Consider the following 20,769-nt stretch of genomic DNA (forward strand, 5'->3'; position numbering starts at 1 on the left):
AAGAAGATGATCTTAGCGGCAGAGTGGTGGACAGAGACCAGCGGACTGATGTGAGACGAAGGAAGGCCAGAGAGAAGAAGGTTGCAGTAGTCCAACCGAGAGATAACCAGTGCGTGAACGAGAGTCTTGGCAGAAGAGACAGACAAAAATGGTCGAATCCTGGCAATATTATACAGGAAGAAACGACAGGATTTAGCTACTGCCTCGATGTGAGGAGTAAAGGAGAGCGAGGAGTCAAATATAAAGCCAAGACTACGAGCTTCCTTGACCGGAGTAAGCGTGACATTGTTGACAGTAAGAGAGAATGAGAGGTGAGGAGAGGGTTTAGGAGGAAAAACAAGCAATTCAGTCTTTGCCATGTTAAGTTTCAAACGACGATGAAGCAGCCAGGCTGAGATATCTGAAAGACATGCTGAGATACGATCGTGAACATCAGGAGAAAGTTCCGGAGATGAGAGATATAATTGTGTATCGTCGGCATACAGGTGATATGTAGAGTGGCTGAGGTTTTTATTAATGCGTTTGCCTGCTGTCTCTTTAGTCTGGTGAAACAACCCATGGTTCTTGGTTTACATGTAACACCAAATCCTGGTTTAAACAACCCAGAGTTCACAACCTAACAACAAACCACGGGCTCTCATTTTGGGTTGTTTGTATTCATACGTCATATTTCTTAAGAAATGTTTTTGTAAGCCGCCTTGAGAGCCTTTTTGGCTAAAAAGCGGGATAAAAGTACTATAATATATAAATAAATAAATGATAACCCAGAATTCAACAACCCATACCATGGGTTAACGTTCTGTGTGAGCCAGGCCAATATGTTTTGCTAATTATGCTCCATGGAACATCATTTTGTGCCCTCTTTCACCAGTACTGGACAACCATCTGTGTTGAGCAGGGGGTTGGACTCGATGCCCTTATAGGCCCCTTCCAACTCTACTATTCTATGATTCCATGATTCTACACCAATTTTCATACTCTCTGCTAGCTAGCTTGCGCACAGCCCAAACCGACAAGGCAGATGATCCAACGCATTGACCTAGTTTTTCCAAGAGGAGAAACAGCAAGAAAGCTTGGAACAGTGATGTCAGTGTGCCTTTATCGCTGCAAGCCCAAAACAGGGATGGCAGAAAGTGACTCGGATATGGGCCGGCGAGATTGTTGCTTTGACACCGCAGCCTCGAGGCTCCAACTAAATGAAAGATTTGCAGAAAAGTCTCCAGTACTGCTGAACGGCGTTGTCGTCATCTTCTTCTTCTCCCACCACCACTTTCTCACTTTACTATCCTGCTGCATTAACCCGGCAATGATGTGAGAAATGCCAGGCACAATGGGCATCTGGGTAATCCATTGTGACCATTATTGATCACAGTGTCTTTGACCCATCCTACACTTAAAGAGCTCAAGGCAGCTGGGAGGGCTGAACCAGTTTGGCTTTGGTAGTAGGACTGCTTCGTTTGCCTTCAGATTGTCTGTCATACTGTCATATGCCTCTTCTTCTTAGGTTTTCAAAGCCGTTCACATTGGCGCAGTTGTTTTTGCAACAGCCCAGTAAGAGGGGTTGTTATAGAATCATAGAATCATAGAATAGCAGAGTTGGAAGGGGCCCACAAGGCCATCGAGTCCACCCCCCTGCTCAATGCAGGAATCCACCCTAAAGCATCCCTGAAGATGGTTGTCCAGCTGCCTCTTGAAGGCCTCTAGTGTGGGAGAGCCCACAACCTCCCTAGGTAACTGATTCCATTGTCGTACTGCTCTAACAGTCAGGAAGTTTTTCCTGATGTCTAGCTGGAATCTGGCTTCCTTTAACTTGAGCCCGTTATTCCGTGTCCTGCACTCTGGGAGGATGGAGAAGAGATCCTGGCCCTCCTCTGTGTGACAACCTTTTAAGTATTTGAAGAGTGCTATCCTGTCTCCCCTCAATCTTCTCTTCTCCAGGCTAAACATGCCCAGTTCTTTCAGTCTCTCTTCATAGGGCTTTGTTTCCAGACCCCTGATCATCCTGGTTGCCCTCCTCTGAACACGCTCCTACAGCTGGCAGGACTGAAGCCGAGAGAGGTGGCGATCTGCTAAGCCCACCCTAGTGACTTTGGGCTGGGCCGAGGCTCGAACGGCCGGGAGGCTTCACTGCTTTGCACTCAGGGCCGTCCCAAGACACACAGGACAAGATGGTGCCTCCTTCCATTCCATGTACAAAAGCCAACCGGGTTGGCAGTTGGATCTTTCTTCAATGTTGGCAATGGGACAAGCATCCTCCACCCTGTTGGGTCCCGTCTCCACAATCCGTGGTTAAGAATAATAGCTTGTCGCTTCGACGTAGCTCACAGGCTGCCCTGTTCAAACTCTGGGCCTGGCTGCGAGGCTCCCAGGCGCCATGGATGGTAATGCGCTCCCGGCTGATCTCATGCTCCTGAAAGCCTCTATTGTTCTAAGTCGTTCCTATGTGAAGCGATGAGAGGAAGCACACACAGAGAGCTCCGGCCCTGATCAGCGCATTGCTTTCTGCTGCCTATGCGCAAGTCCCAAAAGTTATCATATCCCTCCTGCTGCCTCTGCCCCTTTAGAGGAAAATGGATATTGGGTTCATATTATAGTAGTGAGCACGGCAAAACGAGGGAGTTGCATCTGGTAAAGCTGTGTATTAAGACTCATAGAACGTGAGCTGTGAGCCAGGTTGACTCTTTCCCCCATATATATGAAATTGAAATGGTTCAGGAATATTTTTGGTGTGGTTGTGAAGAGACCCTTTGCTGTTTGTTAGGAAGTGCTATGTTTTGGCTAGCAATGTGACGGTGGGGGTGGGGGTGGGAGACAGAAAAAAATGGGGTTTCGGGTGAGGGAAGCAACAACAACAATATTTTTCGGGGGGGGGGGTTTCCCCAGAAATTTTTTTAAAAAAAAAAAATTAAAAAGAAAAGAAAAAGTTGGTGCCAGAAGATGCAACAGCCATCTCTAGGATGGCGAAAATGCCCCCCACCCCTGATGAGCATGGAGTCGTCGTCCCCCCCCGCAGAGCACCCTGCCCCGTTGCTCAGCCCCACTACTCGCAGGGAGGAGGAAGGACCTGGGAGCGATTGGCACACCGCTCATGGATTTCAGGGTTGTCCCAGGACCGTGGGAAAAATCGGGATAAGTGCAGTGCCATTTATCCCGGGACAACTGAGAGGTCGTCCCTGGTTGACCCTGGGATCAGCTGTGCATCATTTGAACATACAGGGACAACCTTGAGCTGACCCCGGGATAAGTGGCTGGTGTGGATTAGGCCTGACTTACTGGCAGTAAGAGTTGTAAGATAAAATATGCTGGAATTTTTGGTATTTTGGCCCTGTTCCCTTTATCTTTGACACCTCCCTTTTTGCCTGTGGCTGTGCCCACCACTGGAAACTGGCCTCCAAAAAATTCTCTGAAATGGAATCCGGCCCTTGGAGTAGACCGTGCTGAACTAGGTGGCTCGATTGGGTAGAAGCCAGCCTCCCGTGAGAACACAGCACAGGAATTAAGATGCATTAAGTGTGTCTATCTCCATCAGCTTGCTTTTGGGGGGGGGGGACCTGCATGGGATATATTTAATTTTTAATTACATTTCTATACCGCCCAATAGCAAAAGCTCTTTGGGTAGTTCACAAAAGCCGTAAGGATCTCAGATGTCGGTTTGTGAGAATGCTTCCTCATTATCCCAGAACTCCCATTCTGGCTGTTGAATTTCCGAGCTCACCGGCACGGTGTCAGGAATCACCCCCTCTCCCTTGTCTGGGTTTGGAACCTGTGTGTAGATTGACCTTGCCCTTGTGTTCAGAACCGTGGAGATGGCAACGGGGAAACCGCGTTGATGGGGATCTCGTCACAGTAGTAGTGATTAGCTTTCAGCTGTTCTGGGATCTCTTGGAGCCTAGAGCTACGGACCATCAGCTGTATGATTTCTGAAGTGTGTCACCGTTCAGCTTTTGCCCTGGGATTTCCTGCAATAGAGAAGTCGCTGTGATTTGGGTGTCCCGGGTCACTTTGCCAGAACGTGTGCTGGCCTTAAGGGAAACCTGACACACGACGAGGTCTCAGTCAACTGTGCCTGACAGCCCATGTGCTGATAATGTGAGGATGGGCAGGCCTTTGTGGGTTTGTGTGACTAATGAGCAGCGAGGGTTGGTTTGTGCGCGCATGCATGCATTTCATGCTCATCTAGACTGGGAATTTGGAAGCTGAACCTAGCCTATTGTGTCCGAGGGATGAGCTGACGAGGTCTCCATAGCAACCTGAAGTGTACACAATGCGCTGTATGCGCTTGGGGAGGGGGAGGTGAAGAGCCGCTGCTATGCGCAAGGCGATAATGAGTTGAGGAGATAACTCGACCCGTGCTGAGCTTGCCTGTTCTGTTCTGTTCGTGTTGGAGTGTGAAGGGATTGGGCTATTGCTAAGCACCCTGTTGTCTCTTGGTTGCTGCTCCAGAAAAAAGCTCTGGTGATGAGCAGCCTGGGTTGGGGGCAAGCTAAAGGGGGGGGGCAGCTGGCCTTTTGAGGTGCTAGTGATCAAAATGATGGATGTTGGACTACGAACTAACAGGGAATTGTAGTTTTAGGAATGACAGGATTCCCTCTGCCACAGCGGTCCCCAACCTTTTTGGCGCCAGGGACCGGTTTTGTGGAAGACAATTTTTCCACGGACCGGGGGTGTGTGTGTGTGTTGAGGGGATGGTTTTGGGAAGCCACGCCTGCCGCCCCACTTCAGTGTCCCGGCTTCGCTTTGGCTGGGTCGCGCCCAGCTGAAGAGAAGCCAGGACGCTGGGGCAGGCGGGTGGCTTCGGAACGGCGCGCCCAGAAGTCACTCTCCCAGAGCGGCTTCCGGCTGGGCGTGCCGTTCCGAAGCCACTGCCCCCACCCCAGTGTCCTGGCTTCGCTTCAGCTGAGCAGGTGAGATGGCACCCTGCGCCCAGGTACGCTGGGGTGGGGGTGGGCGTGGGTGGGTGAAAGCAGCTCACCTGCGCGGCCCAGTTATTAACAGGCCACGGACGGGGACCGGTCCATGGTCCGGGGGTTGGGGACCCCTGCTCTACCAGACATCACTAGCTGATGTACATGACTACAGTTCTGAGTTACCTAGAGAACAAGGTTGATTATTAAACTAGCTTAGATCTGTAGCATAAGAGGTCCCCAACGGAACAGTTCCGATATTTGTAAAATAATAATAATAATAATAATAATAATAATAATAATAATAATAATTGAATAATAATAATCCAGAAGGGTTAGTCTGTTGCAGCAAAAGCAAGGAGCCTTAAAGACTAACAGATTCATTCTGGCATAAACTTTCATGCGCTATAGTTCATCAGACAAATGGATTCTTATCAAGGGTTTCAGATACAGTTCATGTGGTTGTGGTGGGGATTCTGAACACCATATGTATGATATATACCCGAAACTCTTGATAACGTTTATGAAGAAATTAGCAAAATTTTGGGAAGTTCTTATTAAAAACAACAACGGAACCAAACAAAAATCTCACCCCATTCCTACTCTTCCACAGACCTAAACTGAAAACCAAAATGCTTCCAGTGCAACGGCTTTGACATCACTTCATGCTTGGGTTGACATCTTTTTCCTGTTCTTCGTTTTGGATTGTTTCTTTAAAAAAACACAGGTGCCAGGTTAGGATGGAAGCAATTTCTGAAAAGGTAGCCATGTTGATGTACTGAAGCAAATAAATAAATAAATAAATCAAAGTCTCGTTTGCACCTTAAAGACGACAAGAAACGTAGAGCTCACTCTCTAGTAGTCCCCAGGCGCTCCTGAGATTATTAATCCGGTAATTTGCAAAGTATAATAAAAGAGACTCGGGTGAAAGATGGACAGCAGGTCTACGCAAGTGGCGACGATTTTGTATCAATTCCAACAGGTCCTGGTCACGGTACAGCTGTCTTACTGTATCTTCTCTGCATTTTTCATCCATCCATTTTGATTATGGTTATTAACATCTGCTGAAAACTTTCCCCTTTGCATAACTAGCACATCTTTGTATTTTATTTTATTTATTTATTTATGTATTTATTTATTGCATTTCTATACCGCCCCATAGCCGAAGCTTTCTGAGCGGTTTTGTTGTTTATTCGTTCAGTCGCTTCCGACTCTTCGTGACTTCATGGACCAGCCCACGCCAGAGCTTTCAGGACGGATCCATTTAGTTTTCACGGCAAGAATACTGGGGTGGGTTGCCGTTACCTTCCCCAGGGATTGTATTTAGTCTGACCTGTCTACCATGACCTTCCCGTCTTGGGTGGCCCTTCACGGTTTAGCTCATGGCATCCTTGAGGTGCTCAAAGTCCAGCACCATGACAAGGTAACAATCTCCTTTGCTAGAGTCTGGGCAGTTTACAGAAGTTAAAAACAGTAAACATTAAAAACAGATATACAAAGTTTAAAAACACAAAAAGCATAAAAACAACAGTATCCTTGTAAAAACAGCTATTCTGGGGTCAGTTAGGAACAAACTCAGCACATGTTGTTAACTGCCTGGGAGAAGAGAAAGGCCTTATCCTGGCGCCGAAAAGATAACAATGTTACTGCCATCTCTCTCTCTCTCCCCCCCCCCCCCCCGGCCTGTTCTACAGCCAACAAAAAATGGGGTTGAATTCTGGGCCGACCAGGTACAGTTCGTTACAAAATTGGTACGTCTCCAACTGGTGCAGACAATGGGAGGAAAGGTCTAGCCAGTGGGGTGTGCAGCTACGTGCTTGTTAAGGATCAAAGCTGTCAGCTCAAAATTGCCTTTGGAAAGCTGACTGACTGGAAGTTAGCCGGCTTTTGAAGAGCAGCTCATGTTTGATATTAGCTGTCTCTTCCGCGACTGCTCTGAGTCTGTTCCGAATGGGATCCCGTTGCAGCGACAAGCAGGAACCAACGGAGGCAGGGAATAAGGCTTTGAGTGCAAAGCCACCTTTCAGCACCATTCATGTTGAGCAACATATTTATTTACTGTTGATTTATTTCAAGCATTTTTAGGCCACTCCTCAGGCAAAAAGCCTCTTCGAGCGGCTTCTATGAAATCAGTAAAAGAAGACAGTCCCTGCCTGCAGGCTTGCAGTCTAAAAAGACACGACAGATGAGGAAAAGAGGATGGGAAGGGAAGAGGGAAAAAACTACTATAGCCAGCATAGGAAGCTGGTTTTTGCCCAATTGGACCATTTGTCCATCTAGCCCAGGTTCATTTATTTATTTATTGCATTTCTATACTGCCCAATAGCCGAAGCTGTCTGGGCGGTTCACAAAAATTAAAACCATCCAAAGTATAAAACAAACAGTATAAAACCATAATATAAAATACAATATAAAAGCACAACCAGGATAAAATCAGCAGCAGTGCAGAAATGCAAATTTAAAGCAGCCAAGTTAAAATTAATTTATAGCCTGTTAAAATACTAAGAGAATAAAAAGGTCTTCACCTGGCATCTAAAAGAATATAGTGTAGGTACCAGGCGGACCTCCTGAGGGAGCTCATTCCACAGCCGGGGTGCCACAGCAGAGAAGGCCCTCTTCCTGGTAGCCACCCAACTCACTTCCTTTGGCAGGGGCTCACGGAGAAAGACCCCGAGGATGACGTTAGGGTCCAGGCAGGTGCATATAGGAGGAGGCATTCCTTCAGGTAGCCTGGCCCCAAGCTGTTCATCTGCTTTGATTAGCAATAGCTCTCCAGGAGCTTAGACAGAGATCTTTTCCGACTCCTGTTACCTGACCTTTGGGTGTCTGGGATTGGATCTGGGACCATCTGAATACTCTACCACTGAATTATGCTCCCTGTTCATAATGTGTGTGCCATCAAGTTGGTCGACCTTACTTGGTTTTTAAACAATATCTTTGCCAACCTTCCATGTGAGTACTCACAGCACCCTTACATTATTGTGGGCTTCTGTTGTTGTTGTTATTATTATTATTATTATTATTATTATTATTTATTTATATAGCACCATCAGTGTACATGGTGCTGTACAGAGTAAAACAGTAAATAGCAAGACCCTGCCGCATAGGCTTACATTCTAATAAAACCATAATAAAACAATAAGGAGGGGAAGAGAAAGCAAACAGGCACAGGGTAGGGTAAACAGGCACTGGGTAGGGAAAAAATAACGGTATAAAGTCAGAACAAAATCAAGTTTTAAAAGCTTTAGGAAAAAGAAAAGTTTTTAGCTGAGCTTTAAAAGCTGCGGTTGAACTTGTAGTTCTCAAATGTTCTGGAAGAGCGTTCCAGGCATAAGGGGCAGCAGAAGAAAATGGACGAAGCCGAGCAAGGGAAGTAGAGACCCTTGGGCAGGCGAGAAACATGGCATCAGAGGAGCGAAGAGCACGAGCGGGGCGATAGTGTGAGATGAGAGAGGAGAGATAGGAAGGAGCTAGACCGTGAAAAGCTTTGAAGGTCAACAGGAGAAGTTTATATTGGATTCTGAAGTGAATTGGAAGCCAATGAAGAGATTTCAGAAGTGGAGTAACATGGTCAGAGCGGCGAGCCAAGAAGATGATGCGGCAGAGTGGTGAACAGAAACCAACGGACTGATGTGAGAAGAAGGAAGGCCAGTGAGAAGAAGTGTGTAACTACAGAACTGGAGACAAACCTTTTGGATAGTGCTGGTAGAGCGGTCCACAAACTCGAAACCAGAGTTAGGCCATCTGCTGCCCTCCAGATGTTTTGGATTACAGCTCCCATAAGCCTGAGCCAGCATGCCCATGGTCAGGTATTATGGGTGTTATAGTCAAAAACATCTGGAGGGGCACCAGGTTGGCTGTCGCTGCTCTAAGCGTTGTGCCACACTGGCTCTCTGACAAAGTCGAGCCTGATACACGAAATGAAGCTGCTGCAATAGATTTGCTCAATTTCTAAGGTGCCAGAAGGTTTTGCTGCAGCAGGCTGAATACTGCCGCACAGCATTTATATTAGGGAATTTGCAGTAAAACAGAAGAAACCCTGCAATCCGTTTATCCCAGGCTAAAATAATAGTTTCCTCGCAGCAATGATGTCGGTGGTTGAGTTGGATTCTTTTGGCCTCCTGTTCATCCTTGATCGTGTAAATATATCGTAGACTCAAGAGTGTCCAAAGGTTGCAGTAACAAGATAGCCGACTACATAAAGCGATCTTCGGATGTCGAAGCCTGTGCCTTTTTCAAACATCAGTCTTGACTCATATCTCTTGGCTGTGCTAGTGCGGAGTTATTCCTTATATTGGGTTACCCCAAAGGCCATGACCCCTTTTCCTGGCTGTACTCCGTTTCCCTCAACTTATTATTTATTTATTTATATAGCACCATCCATGTACATGGTGCTGTACATAGTAAAAGAATAAAAGAGCAAGACCCTGCCACATAGGCTTACATTCTAATAAAATCATAATAAAAGAATAACCGAAGGAAGAGAACGCACCAAATAGGCACAGGGGGCAATAAAACTAACAGTGTGGAAGTAAGAACGGAGTTAAGTTCTAAAAGCTGTAGAAAAAAAGAAAAGTTTTCAATTGAGCTTTAAAAACAATATTGGAACTCGTGTTCCGCAAATGCTCTGGAAGAGAATTCCAGGCATAAGGGGCAGCGATAGAAAATGGATGAAGCCGAGCAAGAGAAGTAGAGACCCTTGGGCGGGTAAGAAACATGGCGTTCAATGAGCGAATGTTTGGAGATTTCGTGGCGTTTCCGTGGTTCCCTCCCACCCACCCCCGTTCTGAAAGGTTGACAATGAAATACCTCGTCTAAGGCGTTCCTACTGGCGCTAAGAGCGTTACGCTAAAATACGCTGGCATTGGGGGTATTCTTCCCGCCCCCTTTTACCTTTGGCACTGCTCACCACTGGAATATAGCTCCCAGCCGCTCCTCCAACGTGGAGAACATGGAGAGAGGCAGCGTGGTGTAATGGTTAGAGTGTTGGACTGGGACTTGAGAGATCCGGTTTCTAGTCTCCACTTCACCCTGATGCTCATTGGGTGACCTGGGCCAGTTGCTGACTCTCAGCCTAATCTACCTCACAGGGTTGTTGCGAGGATAAAATGGTGAGGAGGAGGATTATGTAAGCCGCCTTGGGTTCCTTGCAAGAGGGGAAAAGGCGGGATATAAGCGTAGTGGCAGGGGAGGTGTAGCCAGTGTGGTGTAGTGGCTAAAGTGTCAGATTGAGAGTCGGGAGATCCGGGTTCTAATCCCCACTCAGCCATGAAAACCCACCGGGTGACTTTGGGCCAGTCACACACACTCAGCCCAACCCACCTCACAGGGTTGTTGTTGTGAGGATAAAATGGAGAGGAGGAGGAGGATTATGTACACCGCCTTGGGTTCCTTGCAAGAAAAAAAGGCGGGATATAAATGCAATAATAAAATAAAAATAAATAAAAACTAATAAATTTTTAAAAATGGAATTCGACCCTCCAGCCGAAAGAGGTTTTTTGCATGCTTGCCTCTTATGGCCACACATCCATATTATTTTTTAGAAGCTTAGCCCACGCTGGGAATATGCTGCACTTAACAACTAGAACTACTGAAGCACATTTTTTTAAAAAATTAAACATGAAAGAGAAACAAGGATCTGCAGCCAGCCCTTCCTATCTAAAGCAAGTTCTCCAGTGTTTAATGCTCTCCTTGTCACGATTTCAGGGCGGTGGGAATTTACGAAGCCCCTGAAGAGAAATGGTTGCAATCCGGCACAGCTGCAATATGCAGAATCAGCACCCATAAAGCTGCCAGTGAGAGCGGCGCCGTTGCGTTAAAAGGGGGGGGTGAGCCAGTGAGGTTCTTTGCATTAGACCTCCTCTTCCCAGCCGAAGTGCGACTCCGAGCCCATTTTTCAACATGACTTACCGTATTGCCCTCGGCAGTCACGCACCCCGGCTACGAGATCTAATTTGTCAGGATGCAATGTGTTAGACTTCACTGACGGAGGAGCGATTCTGATCGAAGGGCTTTCTCTTTATAAGGGACAGAGGCGCACGTGGAAAGAGTACGCTTGGAATGCAGAACTGGTATTTCCACGGCACCCTTTTCCTTCCACTTCTCCTGCTTTTGTGGAGGAAAGCTCTTGGGTGAAAGAGACGAGGGCAAGGAAGCCCAGGGCCCAAGCTACACCAAGCAGGATATAACACTTTGAAAATGTTTTGAAAACAGTATATGTAATGTGTCCTGGGCCTGAACAGTTGTCATAACCATTATAAACTGTTATAAGCAGTAGTGTAGATCCTGCCTAGGTCTGGGTAAAGGGGAAATGAATTTGACCGGGGCAGGGGACAGAGGAGGAGGAGGAGGAGGAGGAGGAGGACATTCTCAAAGAAAATATTGCACAGAAAAATGGCTGTTGGACTTTTTTGGGGGGAGGATGTGGCAGAAGTATTGAATATGTTATTGCTTTTAAATGCAGCAATGAGATTTTAAGTCTTAGGGTGGCATCATCATCTATTTATTACCCGCCTCTCCCTCTGGATCGAAGCAGGGAACAACACTAAATACAATATAATACATAAAATTAGTTAAAAGAGCATATAAAACCAATACAATATTAAAACAACAGTCACAGCATCTTCAAATTCTTAGGTTTTAAAATTCGCCTGGCTAGGCCTGCTGGAAGAGACTAGTCTTTACGGCTGTCTTAAACTCAGAGAGAGCACTGACGAATCTCCTCCCCCCCAGTCTGGGGGCGGCAGAAGAAAAGGTCCTCTGGGTAACAGTTGCCAGCCTAGTTGTGGCTGATTGGAGTAAACCCTTCGAAGAGGACGTGAGAAGCAAACACAAGCAGTCTCAAAAGTAAAACCTTAAAAAAACAAAAATTAGAGAAACACCCGGAGATCAGTTTTTGGAATATGACCACATTTTGTGCAATTGAGCCTAAGTTGCCTATATGTTTTTCCTGAAGATAATCTTTATTTTCTAATACTCTTTTCTTCCATTGGTTTTTCTTATTCTGGTGAGAAGCAATATTAAGAATTTCTCCCCAAATAAACGCCTTCCATTTTGGGTGAGCGGGCCTCCTCCTCTGAGTGCAGGCAGTTCTATTGCTTCTCTCTATCCACAGGGATTGAGGGCTACAGACCCACATGATTCAGATGTGCAACATGGTTACCCCATGCTGCCTTGGGAATACTGGGACTTGTAGGACTTTTTTTTCTGTGCAATCCTGCTAGCTGAGAAATGCTGACAGTTGTAGGGCCTTTTGCTATCTAATACACATGAAGGCTGCAGTTACAAATAGTAAGGCGTGCCCCTAGGCACACAACCGCATAACAGTTGAATCAAACCACATTTATAACAAATTTCAAAACTGTGTCTTATTTTATATAATAATGACAATTATAAAGCAGTTCAATCAAACAAAATACTAACGTCAATTATAAAGCAGTTCAAACAACATAGAATAAGGAGTCAATAATGACTTCCCGAACTTTACATTGATAACAGAAATACTGTTTTTAACGTCCCTACATTGATGATGTTACGATAGAGTGAATTATTTTTATGACAATGAAATTATTACAATAGATCAAATTATTTCTATAACAGGAATCCGGATAAGCGTCCCGTTTCGTGCTACTTCCTCAGATATACGGTCACTAAGCGTCGCCATGTACGAGCATAAGTCGTGGGGGTGTTGGCTAGAGGTCTTAAATCCAAATCTCCTTTTAATTATCCGTCACCTTCCTTCTACGGGAATTCTCTTTTGCCGCGGCTAAGAATACATTAGCTTCAAGTCGGCGAAACAGCAATTATTATTTTTTAGTCTAAACATATTTATTTATTTATTTATTTTAAGGATTTTTATGCCGCCATTCAGCCAAAAAAGGCTCTCACGGCGGCTTACAAAAGTATTTCTTGACAGTCCCTGCCCACAGGCTTACAATCTAAAAGACATGACACAAAAGGAAAGAGGATTGGGAGGGAGGAGGAGGAAAAGGAAAGCAAATTCAGGCACTACAATCTTAGTTGGAAAGTTCAGCAGTTACAGTTGACAGCAGGAGGGAGGGGGCTCTCAGCTGGAGCTGGACCCAGGCACGGTGGAGAGGTGCCTGGCTGCTGCTTCCTCCCTCACTGGTGGCCTCCCCAGAGACAGTTGGTAGCAGGAGGGAGGGGGCTCCCAGCTGGAGCTGGACCCAGGCACGGTGGAGAGGTGCCTGGGTGCTGCTTCCTCCCTCACTGGTGGCCTCTGCAGCAACAGTTGGCAGCAGGAGGGAGGGGGCTCTCAGCTGGAGCTGGACCCAGGCACGGTGGAGAGGTGCCTGGCTGCTGCTTCCTCCCCAAACATGCATAGGACTGCGCCTTAAGAGGCCTTTCTCTTCTTTAATATATGTTGCGTTCTTCTTTTTGCAGGAGATCCTGACAATCAGCTCTGCACTATGGGGTACACCCACGATGAACCACCTTCTGCCTGTCCAGATGAGTTTGATGACTTTGTTGCATTTGAGGTGAGTGGAAGCCCACCCATACAAAGACTTTTGGTTGCCGTTGGTGGTGAAGGCCTCTACAGATTCGAGCCTGTAGAGAAAACAGATGATGCCTTGACCGTTGCTCTTCCTGCGGTAGCTATTTGCTTCTGTCTGGTCTTCAGATGTTCTCTTCCCTTGGGAAATGCCTTCTCTGTTTTTGCGCTTTTCCCACCGTGCCACTGCCATTTCCACTTACACACATTCATATATAGAAAAAAAATTGGGGGTTGCCTTGCAGGGCAAGGAGTCCTCACAAGGCGGCTTACAACAATAAAATACATAAAAATATTAAGAGCAATAAAAACCAACCATTAAACCAGCAAGAACAACCATAGCTTTAATAACTGTACTCCTCGTGGGAAGGCCACAGTAAAATAATACGTTTTCAAGGCCTTCTGAAAAGCCCGCAAGGATGGTGCATGCATGGCGGACCTCTGATGGGAGTTCTTTCCAGAGGTTTGGGGCCCTCTCACAGGAGGGCAAATGAGAAGGGCTCATTTTCTGATCTTAAAGGGCGGGCAAGCTGATATGGCTGAAGGAGGGTCATTCAAGTAACTTGGTCCCAAACCGTTTAGAGCTTTAAAATGCAAAACCAGCAAAATCAGAAACGCACTGGTAACCAATGCAGCTGGTGCCGTATAGGCGCTATGTGATCAAATCACCTTGCCCCTACCAATACTCAAATGCAGCCCCATGTGCAGTGCATTACAGGTTAATCCTTCTCCCTGGGCTCCTTCTTTTATCTTGGCATGCTGGGAATTGAACCTGGGGCCTTCTGAGAGCAAAGCACGTGTTATACCACTCAGCCATGACCCCTTCCCTAAGAGTGCAGGGTGCTGCCCCAGCACGATATGGGGAGTGGGTGGGATTTGAACTCATAGCCTTCTGTGTACAATTAATCACTTCCTCATGCCGGCAGTTAATCACTTCCTCACACCAGCTCGGTGCCCCCACGGAATGTGTTCAACAGTAAAGAACAATGGCTTGGAACTGGTTTGACTTCTGTTTTTTCCCCCCCCAAATGATATTCTTCATCTGAGAGGGTTTTCTTGGCAGCCTTGCAAAACGGCAGTGCCATGCTCCACCATTCTGTGGGATCCCTCCGTTGCCGCCACATTAATTTTCTTTTAAGAGTGCTTGATTTTGCAAAGAGAAATCCATCTGTGCTCTGCAGATATATCTACTGCTCCCAGTGAACTAGCTTGGTCCATTTCATTTCCCTTGATAGATGGGCAGGGAGTGGTTGTCTTGATTTCTTGGTGAGCGTCTATTCAATTTGTGGGGTGGCTGGGCGCTGGACGAGCGGAGTTAAAGTTCGCACAAATAATCTTTTGACCTGCTTTTTAACATTGCCTGCGGAATAATCTCAGGCTCTGAATCCACCAAGGATGATCTCCTCGTGTGCGGTTGTGGTTCAGGGGTAGTAGAGCCAGAAACATGCCCCATTGCAGGGCCCCCCAACCCTTTTGGACCTTGGGAAATTGAGAAACTGCTGTGGGCACCACCACAAAATGGCTCCCATGGTGGATGTGGCTAGTTGCAAAATGGCTGCTGTGGAGGCCTGGCTAGACAAAGTTGAGCTAAAGAGGTAGTGGGTGGAGAGAGATATAATGATGCTAGAAGTTGGGAGAGAGGGGGAAACAGCAAGGCGAAGGGGTAGAGGGGACAAAGAGAGAGAGAGAGAGAGAGAGAGAGAGAGGCTGCGTTCGAACAATACAATAGTAGTGGTGGGAATAGTCAACTCACAGTTGGTTATCTAGGGGTTATTCCCCACACAACATGTTCCTACACAACTGTGGAATGGTTGGGGCTGGCGTTGAATGTACTAATAGCCAACCTTGCATTTTACTGACACAGACCCTCTCCCCGCCCTCCCTCAGTCCTCCTAGTGCTATCCCAGCAGCCTCTGCGAGTTCTTCCGGCTGTAGCAGAGCAACCGGCGTGGTTTTGGCCACTCTTGCCCGGGAACTGTAGTTAGCTGAGATAGCCAACTCAACCCTCCAAAATAGTCTACTGAGCCCAACAAACAACACTCTTAACCAGTGGTTGTGTGACTAGTCAACTTTGCGGTGTGTTGTGTTTCTCTGTTGGCTATTTTGGGGAAGTAGTCAATCGTGGGGTGGGTTTTGCCCGACAGACAACACAATAACCAACCGTTGACAGTTCAACTAACGGTTGACAACTTCAACCCCCGTTGGTTATCGTGTTGTCTGAACTGAGCCAGAGAGAGGCTAGAAAGGGAGATATGGGGAATGATCAGTCTTGGGTATGTGTTGCACATGCTATTTGTGTTTTATTGAATTAATGCCTCTTGAATTGAGGCTGGGTTCTACATCTGCTGCAGAATAAGGCGGGAAGAGACCCAATATGGATAATATTGCTTCATATGTTGATGAAAGGATTTGTGTTTTTGACTGCACCCCTGCGTATATATTTTTTAAAATTCTCCCTGCAAGTGGAAAGCTAGTACAACAAGGAGGGAGTAGGGTGAGAATCTCTCCCTGATGTGCTAGCTTTGTTGCAGGGAGATTTTATTTTATTCTTTAAACAGCAGAAACATTCAATGTTCGGATTGCCCTACTTTTACGACCTTCGTTTTGCTGTTTTTGTGCAGATCAATCAAATGTGGAGAATTGGTGGAAGCCAGTAGAATGTTCTTAAAGTGATTCGCCTTTTGTCAGGAGGCAGGCTGCAGTGTGCTACAGTAGTTGAGGAAGCCTGTACATTCAGAAGGGAAAGTTTGTATGGAAAATCTTGGTAATTGTGTAGGTTAATGATCTTTTTGTGGAACCCTTCTAAATATCGGAAAGAGCCCAGCTGTCAGCCATGAAGAAGGAAAGGCCACCAATTCGCTTGCTGAAGGTCAGGGCACCATTTCCCTGTTGCCCAAGTAAATGTTGCTCTACAAGCAAAAACAGGTCTTGCTTTTATTTGCTCTCCCCAAGACAGCTGCTATTCTGCCATTTTCGCCTCATAAAATGACTTTTCTTTTTGTGGAATCGCTACCATTTAAGAAACAAAACCTTAAACCAGAGCCTGCCTGTAACATTTTAATTCAACTGGAAGAAAAAGCACAGTGGATCCCACCTTCCTCGTGGTGATAACTATAATAGTAAAAGAGTATAGGTTGGTTTGCACGATAACCACGGGTTAAATAAGCCACGGTGGCTTATTTTGTTCAGAGCAATTGGCCGTTTTCTGCATTACCCATCATACAATGCAACTGTCAACAGTGAATGGTGGAAAGGTTTTGGAAAGGGGCATGCACAATATGACAACTACATTTTTCACGTGCTGTTGACTCCTGAGGTCATGCCCTTTGGTTATGTGTTCGAAAGCCTTCTGCAGGTCACATGATCCCATTCTTTCCTCCCCATCTCTCCAGCCCTCTCTCTGATTTTCCTGACTTCACCCCCAGCCCACACGTCTGTGGAGAATGGGAAGCAGCTAAGTCCATCTGTCTTTCTTTTCTCAAAACAATACTTGAGAAGGTTCAAGTAAAGGATTCTCCCTCTCTTTCTCTCTGCCCCCAGCCCCAACCTCATCACAGAATCTCACTTAGCTGGAAGGATTCTGCCTAAACTGAAAAGCCTAAAAGCGTGCCCACTTAACAATGCCAAAAAAAAAGAGGAAATACGTCACAAAAAAACAGGACATAGATTGGCGTGAAATTTGCATACCTTAATTTATATGTGGAGATGCACATTTAGAAATAATTACTAGAATTTAAATAGAAATGTTATACATTCACCATAGTGGAGAAGACTGACCAGGTGACCTACGTGACTGAGCAGGTGCAGGATGATTGTCACGGATAAATCTGGCTCTTTTGGGGCCGGGTGGATTTCTGCAGTGCCCCCAACTTACCTTGCATTTGGAAACCAAGCCAGGATCTTGTTGCTGAAATCCAGGGACTTTTTTGAGGAGTTTTCCCTGTAAAAAGCAATTTGTGCAAATTTCGGCCATAATTTACACCAGTTCGGCTGGAAGTTGGGCAAATTTCAGCTGAAATTTGCACAGATTACGGCCGCAATTTGGGTAGACTGTGCAAACGACAGCCACATTTTGCTGTCATTTGTGCAAATTGCTTTACATATTTTGATTTGTTTTTAAACCACCACGCAGGGGACCCAGTTGGGGTGCCATGACTAGGGTGACCAGATGCACTGGGAAACCCTGGAGGCCGCCAGAAAAATGGAGGTCTCCGGGGCAACCAGGACTGAGCCCCAATTCACCGAGGAAAACGGCTGGAAGACGCGTTCCCGGACTTCCGGGAATACATCTTCAAGCCCCCGCCCCAGCACCGATCTAGCCCTTCTGCTGCGATTGCGCAGTTGCAGAAGAAGTGTGAGATCAGCACTGGGGGGAGGAGCGTGGTCCCGGACTTCCAGGAACACGTCTACCAGCTCCTCCCCACAGGGCCAATCATGCCCGCCAAAAGCCGAAGTCTAGAGCAACGCGGGGGCCGGTGCACACGTTCTCGGACTTCCGGGAACGCATGAAAACCTCACAGGCCACATTCCTGAAAGGCACCACTAGCCAAGCCTCTCCGGCCAACCTTAAATCCTAAGTTGATCGGTTCTTTAAGTCCCTGGGTCATTTAGGACATTGTACTCTAGATTTGATGTCATTATGGTGACTTCCAGCCCTAATTTATATGAACCTCACATTTGCATTCGTTACAAGGATAAAGATGCTCCAGATCTTACAAGTGTTCTTTTACACACCCTCTGTCTGCACATTTACTATGTAGAGTTGAAGGCAGAATGTCAAGTGCTCCTTTTTATAAAATTAGAAGCATTCAACTACCTGGCAATGGATGGTAGTTAACAGAAAGCGTGTATAAGGGATCCAAACGCTAACTAATCATTGGCATTTCCCAGTGGGGCAGCACCTGAGCGATGTCCCTGAGTCCGGTCCTTCGTCTTATATTTTTTTCGTGTGCATAAAAACCCACTTGCCTTTATTGGAGCTAATAATAAAAATGAACTTTCTGTGAGTTGGCAATACTGCCCTCTACTGACTGACTAAGAAAATATTTGGATGAGAAAAGCAGCTAGGAATGCGCACAAAGATGAAACGGCACAGAAGAAAGAGAGCAAAACCTTGCGTGTGAAATATAGTGGTAAGACAGGCAGTCATCTTTTGGTCTTTATTTATTTATTTCATTTATATCCTGCCTTTTTTCCTCCAAGGAACCCAAGGCGGCGTACATAATCCTCCTCCTCTCCATTTGATCCTCACAACAACAACCCTGTGAGGTGGGTTGGGCTAAAAGTGTGTGACTGGCCCGAAGTCACCCAGTGGGTTTCCATGGCTGAGTGGGGCTAGAACCCGGATCTCCTGACTCCCAGTCCAACACTTAAGTCACTACACCACATAGTTTATACTGAATTAACTGAGTAAGGGTGCGATCCAATGGGTAGCGCCCTTAAGGATTGTAAGCCCACAAACTTGGAGTCTTCCAATAATCCTGTGCAGAGCAAGAGGAGTGTCAGAGGCCTCTTGCCCTGCATTTTTTGTGATATGGGCTTTTTTTGTTTTTTAACCCATCTAGCAACAGCGTTCTGGAAGGAGGGAGGCTGGAGAGACCTCAGGACATCTTGTATTCTGGCCTCTGCAGTCTCCTCCCCTCCTTGCCTGTTCACAGAGGGCAGGCCTATCGACAGCTGTCAGCCATGATAACAAAACAAGAGCCTCCATGTCCAGGAGCAGGTGGGCTGTGAGTACCAGATGCTAGGAATAAGCACTAGGGCAGTGCTTGGCCTGAAGCTTTGGACTACAGTTCCCATAAACCCCAGACTTATGGGAGGGATTATGGGAATGGTATTCCAAAAACCTGGAGGGCTGCCTTGCTTGTAAGTTTTCCGAGGTATCTAGTTGGCTGCTAAATGGACCTGGCTTAATTCAGCCAGGTTGCTCTTATCTCTTCAAGTATGTCTGGGTTTACTAATCAAGTGGTATGTTAAATGGGCCATGTTTTGTTGGAATCAATATTTACAAAGTCAAACATCTTTTTTTGAAAAAAACACCATGAGACCAATAAATGCTTGGGACAGATCACAGGGATTAAAGGGTCCTGAAAAGAGACAGACAAAGTCCAGGCTACCCACTAATGCAAACCCAGCTGGTCAGAAAGGAATTTGCCATACTTTGGGATGTGGGCAACCCACTAGAATGGTGGGTGGAATAATGGGCCATCTACCACCTTCATGGTTACTCTCTGAAACACATCTCTTCACCGTAAGAACCTGCCCAGCATAATGAAGTGTGCTTGATAGAGGTAGTGCACATGGGATGCATGGAGATGTTCCCTGGTTCACCACTCTGCTGCTAAGATCATCTTCTTGGCTCGCCGCTCTGACCATGTAACTCCACTTCTGAAATCTCTTCATTGGCTTCCAATTCACTTCAGAATCCAATATAAACTTCTCCTGTTGACCTACAAAGCTTTTCACAGTCTAGCTCCTTCCTCTCTCCTCTCTCATCTCACACTATCGCCCCGCTCGTGCTCTTCGCTCCTCTGATGCCATGTTTCTCGCCTGCCCAAGGGCCTCTACTTCCCTTGCTCGGCTCCGTCCATTTTCTTCCGCTGCCCCTTACGCCTGGAACGCTCTTCCAGAACATTTGAGAACTTCAAGTTCAACCGCAGCTTTTAAAGCTCAGCTAAAAACTTTTCTTTTTCCTAAAGCTTTTAAAACTTGATTTTGTTCTGACTTTATACTGTTAGTTTTACCCTACCCAGTGCCTGTTTGCATTCTCTTCCCCTCCTTATTGTTTTGTTATGATTTTATTAGAATGTAAGCCTATGCGGCAGAGTCTTGCTATTTACTGTTTTACTCTGTACAGCACCATGTACATTGATGGTGCTATATAAATAAATAAATAAATAAATAAATAAATAATAATAATAATCTCCAGATAGGGCTGAGAAGAAGACCTGCCTGAAACCCTAGGACATAAGAAGAGCTATGCTGGGTCAGGCCAAGGGCCATCTAGTCCAGTGCGCTATGTACATAGTGGCCAACTACCTGCTGGCAGTAAACCCTTTAGCAGGACATGAGTGCAACAGCACCCTCCCGCCCATGTTCCCCAGTAACTGGTTTACATAGACCTACTGCCTCTGATACTGGAGGTAGCCCACAGCCATCAGGACCAGTAGCCGTGGTCCTCCTCCATGAGGATAAGCTGCGGCCAGTCAGTGTTGGCCATACTGGACTAGACGGACCAGTGGTCTAAGTCTGTATAATGCAGCTTCCTGTGTCCCGATAAAGAGAAGACAACCCTTCCGCCCTGTTTGTATCATGCGCCGGTTATTAACAGGCGCCCTTCCTTTGGACATTGTG

General features: G+C 46.4%; 1 protein-coding gene across 1 annotated transcript in view; it reads left to right on the plus strand.

Annotated features, from left to right (window-relative positions):
• Positions 1 to 20,769, plus strand: part of RAB11FIP3 (RAB11 family interacting protein 3) — a 108,504-nt gene that overhangs the window by 43,840 nt on the left and 43,895 nt on the right. The window contains exon 3 of the mRNA XM_063142909.1: positions 13,308 to 13,402. Coding sequence (XP_062998979.1) covers positions 13,308 to 13,402 — 95 coding nt within the window. The remainder of the gene's footprint in view (positions 1 to 13,307; positions 13,403 to 20,769) is intronic.

This window comes from Elgaria multicarinata, chromosome 17 (assembly GCF_023053635.1).
Source record: "Elgaria multicarinata webbii isolate HBS135686 ecotype San Diego chromosome 17, rElgMul1.1.pri, whole genome shotgun sequence".
Taxonomy (NCBI): Eukaryota; Metazoa; Chordata; class Lepidosauria; order Squamata; family Anguidae; genus Elgaria; species Elgaria multicarinata.